The sequence below is a fragment of the Merops nubicus genome, unplaced genomic scaffold (genome assembly GCF_000691845.1).
Source record: "Merops nubicus isolate BGI_N331 unplaced genomic scaffold, ASM69184v1 scaffold13222, whole genome shotgun sequence".
Taxonomy (NCBI): Eukaryota; Metazoa; Chordata; class Aves; order Coraciiformes; family Meropidae; genus Merops; species Merops nubicus.
Genome location: NW_008592945.1, coordinates 15,989 through 25,657, shown reverse-complemented (window position 1 = coordinate 25,657; position 9,669 = coordinate 15,989). Strand labels below are relative to the sequence as shown.

General features: G+C 40.8%; 1 protein-coding gene across 1 annotated transcript; it reads left to right on the top strand.

Annotated features, from left to right (window-relative positions):
• Positions 1–243: 243 nt before the first annotated feature.
• Positions 244–5,275, top strand: NRG3 (neuregulin 3; the record flags this gene model as incomplete). The annotated part of the gene is made up of 2 exons (XM_008935309.1): positions 244–414; positions 4,768–5,275. Coding segments are annotated over 2 exons (679 nt in total), but the record flags the coding sequence as incomplete, so codon positions are not given.
• Between the last annotated feature and the right edge of the window lie 4,394 nt (positions 5,276–9,669).

Sequence of the window (9,669 nt, the reverse complement as noted above, 5' to 3'; positions counted from 1 at the left end):
CGTTCATCAAGAAAACATTTTTCATACCTAGAGGAGAGGTGATGTATTAAATATGGCACAAACAGCAGCTAACTGTGGATTATAGTGTTATATTTCCAGAGAGGATTTGTACTGGCATCACAGACTGCCACAGTAAAGTTTATAGAACAGTAATCCGTGTGTTATTAATCGTGAGTCTTTATTTTACAGAAGTTTACACTTTGGCTGTGATGATTTTTACTGTACTCTTGCTGTTGCTCCTAGAAGTCTCTCTTCATGCTGCAGCCCAGGCCAGAAAAGTGGGATGCTCCATAGAAATGCCTTTCGCAGGACTCCTCCCTTACCTCGGGGTAGGTTCAATGGCATTACAGGACCACCATATCAACAGCTAGAAGAGTCCAGGATCACAGACCAGGACACAATACCTTGTCATGGGTAAGTAGGAACATAACTGAGCCTGCTTGTGAGTGGCTGCTGGTACGTGGTGAATACACTCTGCCATTGCAGGCCTCCCATCTTGATCACAGTGTCCTGTGGTTCCAGGGTTTCTAGGATTGGAAGCAGAACATTTTCATCGTACTGCTTCTTTGAATGCAATGCAGTTTTGTTTGGCTGGCTGCTCTGTTTAATCCTTTCAAAGGCTGTAGAAGGGGTGATTAGAACAAACTGTAGGTGACTGGCAATGTTACTGTTTATAACTGATGTTTTCTCTAGTGGTGCCTTAATGTTCTAGTATCATTGGCATAGAATTTTTGTCTTCTGTCAGCTCTGGGCAAATAAGAGAAAAAAATTCAAAAGTCCAGGCTTCATAGTTGTTTTTTTTTCAATAAATCAATGTACATTGTGAAGTATGTTTGCTGTAGATTGAAGACCGATCACACAGGTTTGTCTTTGAAAATGCACAAAAAATCCAATATTTTTCCTTTTTTAATCCAGCTTATTGGAACATTGAATGTAACCTCCAGCTGTACATAAGGTCTGAATTTCAGAAGTTCTCCTGACAGCTTTGAAGTCTTTTGCATTTGGTATTTTGCATAATATTTACATATCCCTAGAAATTTCCAAAGAGTTTCTAGAATCACACAAACAGAACCCCTGGCCCACCCAGCCCAGCCCCCCTGCTCCAGGCATGGTGTCAGCATGGCAGCAAATAGTCTGCCCCAGCTAGAGCTCCCACCTGACTGCAGGTGAAAACCAGCCCTATCCCAGCTGAACCAGGACAGAGTCCAACAAAACTTCTTGCAGATTGTTTTGTGTGAGTGAAGCAATCAGTAATGAAGTGATCTCATCAACTAAAATATAAATATGCATCTAATCTCTTCATAAAAATAAAAAATAATTTACTAATTCTACTTTATGTTGAATTCTTCTAACTTAGGAAGGTTTCCCCAATAACAGATGGCTTTTTACCATCTAAATATCTGCTGGTTTCATAGCACTGGTGTTCTCATATTTCCAGACCAAATGAAGAATTCCCTTGTCCCCTGCAGAAGTTAAACTCCTTCCTTCCTTCTCCCTTTTCACCTCCATCTTCCTCTGCAGGGATGCACAAATCAAAGTGGTTTATCTCCCTAATTCTGTGAGCCTTCTGTAGTTCATCCATCAGCAGCCCTGGCTGAAGTTCAGTCAGATTTTATACGTTTATATGTGCTAGGAAAGGGGCTAATTTGCCTGATTTGTCTGGTCCTGCAAACGTGCTCCTCTTCCCATCCCACATGGAGAAGAAAGCTTTTGCTGCCTTCAAGAAGCACTGATCTCTTTATCTGCAACAGGATCTAATATTTGCAGAGCCTGAGTCAAATACAGCTAATATCAGTTATTTAATCACTACGCTACTTGAAAAAACAGAAAGATCTACTTGCAATGAGGAGCTTAAAGAAAACAAACCATCTTCATGCCAGTCACATCTCAGAGACTGCTTCGAGTCCCTGAGGGTGTCATGGGTTTCCATGCAGCTGAGCAGTCAGCAGTTTGGTTGTACCCTTTTAGTGACAGCTGCTTCCATCACACAGTGTGAGGTGTCAGAAGTGCTGCGGTGTAGCCGTGTCGTCAGGCTCAGCTCGCAGCCCTGTAGCCATAAGGTTTCATTCTTTGATTAAAACTCTTCAACACTGTATAACAGTCGTTGTTGCATATTTATAAATGTTTTGGCTTCTTTTTTTGCTTGGTTTTAGGAACGGGGTGGAGTGAGCACCACTTTGAAATACACGTACATGAATGTGTTTATTCAGAAAAAATAATTGTTTTTGATTAAAAAAGCCCAGATATCTTAGGAGGAAAATACAATTAAGATTCTTCACTTATAGGTCTAATCCTTGATCTGTTGAAAACAGCAGCAGTCTGGTGTCACAAGTAGAAGCATGGATTGCTTTGAAATTAACCAAAAAGGGAGTCTCTCATGGGTTAGATGTAATATCTTCACTAGTTTAAGACTTTGTCCGTTGCACACAAGGCATGTGCTTTATTTCAACCTCAGACCTCCTTGGAAAGCTCTTTGAGCACAGGGCAGAAACATGTAATTCTGGCATGAAGTTGGTGTCTACCTGTACTTCAAAAAACATTATGGAAATATGCTAGGCATTGCATTACCTGTTACTGTTACTGCCAATTAGTCTTCACAATATCAAGACTAATTGAGTCTCTGTTACAGAATTGGCAAATGTTACTGTTTTCTCACCAAACTCACTTTAATTCAGTCTTTTCTTGGTTTTGCTTAAATATCATCCGTATAATACATCCATTGCATGTGAAAATCATTAAAAACATTCACTCCCTTTGTTTTCAGGGTGCAGCCCAGAATATATTTAGGGCCTGAATTACCAAAAAAGGGAATAATGCAACTGATGCGATCTCTCCAGCTATAGTCGTTTGAACAATTAAAAATAAGCAAAGGAAACAAGAATGGGCACAACCCAAAGGTCTGCACTGTTCTGTTTTCATTTTTATTTTTTTTTTTTAAATATCCTCTTTCAGGAAAAATATCCCTGATCAGTCATTCATTCGTACTGATTCTTGAAAACTGTTCTAAAAAGGCCTTCCACAAATGGCTCCTAGTGCAAATGTGATTCACCAAAAGCTGCATCTCAGCTGGCTCAGATGTAAACACTAACTGCAGCTGTAGGGCATGTACAGAAAGTGTTAGCACGTACCCAAAAAAAAGCTGCTTCCTGTAATATTCCCCTGGGTCCTGCCACCCAAAGCAGTATCTCTTTCCATCAGGTAGCACCAAACATCACAGCAGCTCCTCCTTATCTCAGAGGTCCCCGCTGCTTTTCCTGGTCTTTTGGGGATGCCTGGAGTGGTTTTGTAGAGGGGCTGCACAGAAGTGCACGCGTGCACGTGTACAGGTGATTGTGTCAAGCAGTTGTGAGAACATGGTGCCACCATAGGCCAGCTAATTACGAGCCAGTGGTGCTCTGTTGGAAATGAGCGTAAAGGTACCTACTCCTCTCTCTCCCTTCTGCCAGCTCACCAGGAGGAGAGACCCCCAGGAAGCCTTTCCACTTAATTAATGTTGTGTGCTAATATTGGGTGAGGGCCGTTTCATGCCATTCCCTTTCTTTCCCTTAGTTCTCTTTCTGCTGATGCCAAAAAGCAGCAAGGCACATTTGAGTAGAAGGATATCCCTAAATGCAGTCCAGCAGGCTTATGCAGCTTTCTGCAAAGTACCCTTCAAGTCAGAGCTCAGAGCACCTGCTGCCACATCAGATCTAAATGCTGCTTTCCTCACCCATCAATAAAGCATATTAGAGTTCACTGTTAGCTTGCCTTATTAAACAGTCACTTGATCACAAAGCTGATTATAAATAGAAAACATTTCAGTACTAAGGTAATGCCTGTGGTCCCCAGCAGTCATGACTAGTAAATATAGTAACTCTTAGCTCACCAAGTTTCTAGTAATGCTACTTCTCAGAGGGAAAACTTTTTTTTTCATTGGTTCCTTTATTTTATATTTATTATACTTTCCATTGTTGATTTTTTTTTTTAAGTATTTCTTAGCACTTTCTGATCAGAGTAATGAATTTGGCTTTAAAACAAAATGGAAATGTTGATAAAAGTTCACCAAAGTTGCCTCACAATGAAAAACATCATGCTATGATATGTATTAATGGAGGAGAAAGGTTTTAAAAACAAACAAACAAAAACCAATCAGGATTACAAGATTAGGAAAACACAGACATTTGCTCAAGCCCAATGTATTAGCTCTATTTCCTGATGAGAGCAAAGAAAGCAAATCAGGCTAACATTAAAAGTATGCTCTATTGAACAAAACCCCATGTTTTTCAGAGGTACACTGCTCTCAGGTGCTTGTTTGCAGGGGAGCACAGACAATCATTTCTTCTAAACCAAGACTACACAACCAAGTTGTGTTTAAAGTTCTTTTTTCCCACACTGTTTTTAAAGAGTTTCCTAAAATAGCCATTTGACATTGAGAAATCAAAGAAAGCATCCATCCATTTCCCCAGTTTGGAAAGTAGAAATGGGATTTCAAATTTAATTTCAAAGAAAATTAATGATACAGTGTAACTCCTGAAAACTTTTCAAAAGGAATTGTCGTTATTCTCACGTGCCGGTGGGTAAAATTAGAGCGACAGAAAAGCAATAGTTTGCCACCACCAGATCTAAGAATCAAACCCAGGGCTCCAGAGTCTCCTGTTTTCCCCAGGGCCACACTGTTACCAAAAATGACATGCATCTTTTCAGCACAGCTCACTGAATCTCATACAGCCCTCCTGCTGCTGCTTCCATCTAGATGTACCACAAAAACTTCTGTTTTACTTTTTCCAGGTATGCATCCGGTGGTTTAAAAACTCCTCAGAATACTTCAATAAATATGCAACTGCCTTCAAGAGAGACGAGCCCTTATTTTAATAATGTGGAGCAGAAGGACTTGGTCGGCTATTCATCTTCAAGGGCCAGCTCTGTTCCCATCATCCCATCTGTGGGCTTGGACGAAGCCTGCATGCAAATGCAAAACATTTCTGAAGTAACAGGCATCAAATGGTGCAAAAACTCCTATTCAGCCGAACTTGTCAACGTGAGTTCCCCAGTCAGTAATTGTCTCCTAGCAGAACAACATGAGGTGCAAGTGTTGCTAGAAACTGTGCAGGAGCAGATTCGGATGCTGACGGACGCGAGGCGGGCGGAGGACTGTGAGCTGACGGGCACAGAAGCAAAGGGCAGCAGGAGTGAGAACACAGCCTTCCTGCCCATGAGCCCTGTGGCCAAGTCAGAGCCAGAGGCACAATTTGTCTTAAAAAGTGAGATGCAAAGAGACTCAGTCTTGACCAAGTGACTTTGTCGAGGGGGTTGCAAGAGGGGAAATGAGATCCGTGCATTTGATGCTTTGCTAAACAGGAAGGGAGGAAATGAAATACAAATTATTTATATGCATTAATTTAAGAGCATCTACTTAGAAGAAACCAAATAGTCAATCGCCCTCATATCATAGTGTTTTTTAACAAAATATTTTTTTAAGGGAAAAGTTCCAGGAGGGATGAAGCGTACATCAGGTGCTTTCTAGGCAGGATTACACATACAGTTTCCGTTACAGAGTGTTTTACCATGCTCCCTTTTGGCTGTCCAAAGGCTTAAGGCTATGCATCTTTTTTTTCAGTGAAGACCAAGACCATTCTTAGATTCATTTCTGGTATCAGGGCAGCACTGCAGTGAGCTGCTGGCCAGGGATTCAGAACCTGGGGAGCAAGTCCTGTGACCCTGGCAGAGACCTGGTGGCATCTCCCACTCTCCTCTTCATTCCAGGTTCATGCCATGAGAACAGGCACACTGACACCTTCTTCTGAGGTCCGGTACCTACCGTGGAATGACCATAAATGCCTAAATTGAGCCAGATGCTTAACTCTCAACCTTACTTTAATGTGTCAAACAGCTCAAGAAAGTCAATGGAAACCCTTAGGATCTGAGGTTTTGACCAGATGTGGATTAGGATTGGGGTCTGTAGAGTTAAAATGGTCAGAAGCCTGGGGCTGCTCCATCTGTCTGAGCTTTGCCTCTCAGAGCTGCCGTGGTAAAGAGTGAGAAAGTGCTAGAGAAAGTGTGAAAATGTGTATTATGACAGGTTTGGGGTTTTTTGAGTGCAAACAAACTGTTGTTGATTACCAATCCCTCAACATTTCTAAGCTGTTCTATTTGGAAGGCATTTGTAAACTCTCAACGAGCCATCTCTGTGTGTCTGTGTATTTTTTTTTTGACTTTTTTTATTATGAGTTGTTCAGAGAAGAGCCTGGGACATCCAGTAGCCAAAATCCAGCCAATAAGTGTCCACACAGCCCTAATTTGTTCTCTCCTTCAGTTCTCCAGTCACTTTAATTATGGCTTAGCCTTGTGGATTTTAAAGCTTCAGCCCTACGGATGGTTCACTATGGGCAGACCCACAAGCATGCAGAGATCTGATTCTAACAAGGCCATATAAGAGCAGATGTTTTCCACCAAATCACTCCCTGCAGGGGATCAAGGCCTTAGAGAAGAAATGTCATTTCCTGGTGCTGTATTCCGATCACATTATAAGTGGGGTTTTTTTTTGCATTTGCTTTCAAGTCCTCTTCCCCCCATAAATTGTAACACAATATGTCAATAATGCAATGAATTGGGTTCCGTGACACACACACACGTACTGTTTTTATTAGTACTAAAATATCTGCTTATTTGTGGGGTAAAGAAAATGGACTATAATAAATAATTGCTAAATAACCTTCCATGATTAATGTCAGAAGGTTGATTAAAAAAAAAAATTTACAGTATATACAGAATGTATTAAAATATTCCTTTGCAGCAAATTACTTGTTAAATTTATTAATGTGCCCCAGACTTTCCAGTTCACAAGTCTCAAGACTTCCCAAAATAGCACAATTGATCACACAGTGCTGTTGTATGTTGAGTCAGAATAAAGCAATATTTTAACCTCTGTCAAGTAAATTTGGAAACGAAATGCTGAAGGTGTATGTCATTTTTTTGTTGTTAAGGCAGTAAAAAACAATACTATTCACAGTCTTTTTTTCAGCAAGTCTTATTTTGGGTTTCTTCTGGAGGTTTGGTTTGGGTTCTTTTTTAAGATTCAATTGATGAAATTGTCTTGTTTACAGACCTTTCTATGACTGTAATCTTTGCTGTGTGTTTTCAATAAAAACAGATTTGAGGGCAAACTATGCTTTATGCCCCAGGATGGAGCATGTCTTGTTTGGACTCCCTTCTTCAAAGAGGAAGAGCTTGTGTTGTAGCAGTATGGTGGGATCACCATGGGGAGTGGTCTCTTTCTGCAGTCTGTTGTGGCTGGGCACAATCTCACCATGCATGAGCACAGCTCACTGGGGTGGGGGCAGCCCCAAGCCCAAATAAACCCTCTGGAACATGAGGTTTCTCAGCTGGGACTCAGCTTTGCATCTTGTGACTTTTCTGTCAATGCTGTATACATCCCACTTCTGCAGTCTGTTGTGGCTGGGCACAATCTCACCATGCATGAGCACAGCTCACTGGGGTGGGGGCAGCCCCAAGCCCAAATAAACCCTCTGGAACATGAGGTTTCTCAGCTGGGACTCAGCTTTGCATCTCTGCAGTTGTGACTTTTCTGTCAATGCTGTACACATCCCACCAGCTCAGGACATGAGCAAAGGGAGCTTGTGTCTGCCCAAAAGCCCTGTAATTATTACCTGTAATATAAAATCTGGCGACTATATAAAGCTCTGATTCAATAATTTGTGAAATGTGATCACAGTTAATTAATTGTTCACCACTAAGGGATGATCTCTCTGCAATAAAGTGTGGAGAATCCTGTCCAAATAGATGTTTCAAAATTAAAAAAAACAAAATCCAGAGGTAAGGCCACCTCACCTCCAAATCCTACCAAACTCTGCAAATCCACCTTTGGCAACATATTGGAAACACACAGCAAGATTTCTGTTGAGGAAAGAACCATATCATAAGCAATGCCTTTATAAAGAGAATGTGTTCACTCAGCACCCCTGAAAGACCCAGAAAGAGGGGAAGAGCAATGTATTTCAGAGAATGAAATGTTTGACTGAATGGCAGATGAAGATCTGAAACAGTGAAAATATCTTCAGTTCATGTTAGAGATGCAATCTTGTACTCAGCAAAGGATGTGTGACTGTTCTATGTTAACTGTTCTATTCAGTTTTCAGCATGTTTGAATAGAGAGACGTTAATATTAACCATATGACAGACTAGTGTATTATTTGTTAAGAGCATTGCTTCAGATCCTATTGAAACTGTCATTGTTTGCAGCAGAAAAGAAAATGGGTTGAAAACCTCAAAATAGATAGCCTTAATGTTATTTGTGTGCTTTCTCTAATGCAACTATTTTCCTCCATGGACCTTCCTGTTTTACAGTGAATGGGACAATGTTTTCTCTGAGGTCTGGTACTTGGTTATGTAGAGGACACAAAATACTCACAGGCAAAGTGGTAGGCCAAATTTTCCTTTACTTCTGACCCCCGTGGTCCTATTGAACTTAGTGGATCAGAAGGGATGTAAGTCACTGCAAAATGCAGTTCACTCCTCTCATGACATCTGTTCCCAGCCTTGGAAACAGCCTGCAATCTCCCTAAAAGAGCTCTGAACTCATTCATTTGCCTGTGATATAATTAAAAATTGTATCTGACCCATTAAGTTCCAAGTGTGGTCTGGTGTGAAAATTCACTCGTGCAGCAAGCAAACTGGGAGAGGAGCTAACTAAGGAAATTGAACTTTTTCTGAACTCAACAGAGAAAGCCTGTGTCTGTTCAGCATAATCCTGTGGAGTTGAATTATGAGAGGTGTATACCCTGATCTGTTTTTTTCCTTCTATATAGAATTTTTTCAAACCAACCCAAAATAACCATTAAAAAAAAAAAAAGAAGCCCAGAATGATCTCAGCATCTGAAATCAGAAATGCAGATGAGTATAGCTTTACCCACCAAAAAACTCTTTAGTACATCCATGACCCAAAGCTGAAATGTTCTAATTCTTGCAGGATCATGTTTGGATCAACAGACACATCCATAGAAGAAGAGCTCTTCAGAATGGTTTTGGTATCTAGCCACACTCTCAGCTGATGTAGTCAATGCAGTAATGACTGTTTCTATTAATAGAGGATCACATCCCAAATCTCTACTACTTGATGTCTAATGTAGTTACAAAGCTTAGTAGCCTACCACGTGACTTCTACACTGATTTGTGGAGCTACCTTCGTTTTGCTTATGAAAATCACACTTGGATCAGTGGGTGAACTCCCTCACTAGAACATGGTGCAAGGTTCATTGGCTGAGTGATTGGTTTGTCAGGTCTGTCTCAGCCTTTTACAGCAGGCTGAGTATCACTGACAGCACTAACAGCAGTGAACTTACCACCATGTGGCCAATTCCAGTGGTATTCATCAAAATCCTACAGCTTCAGGTTTAAATTTTGAAAAAAACCCAATGAGATGATGGCATGTGCTTATGAGCAGGGATGTGATGCACTCCTGAATCCAAATGTTCAGTCAGATAATTCATGTCTATGTCTCGTGTAAGTAAGAAGAAAATCTGGATTCCTCTTCCCAATTCATCCCGAGCTTCCTTTAGTGTAACTGTGGACATGACTTGGGCATTTCTTCCTCTTGTAAGGAATGATGAAAATTAATACCAAAGAACTCCTTCAGAGTCCTAGCTGCAGTAAATAAAACTAAAGCTTGAAGGA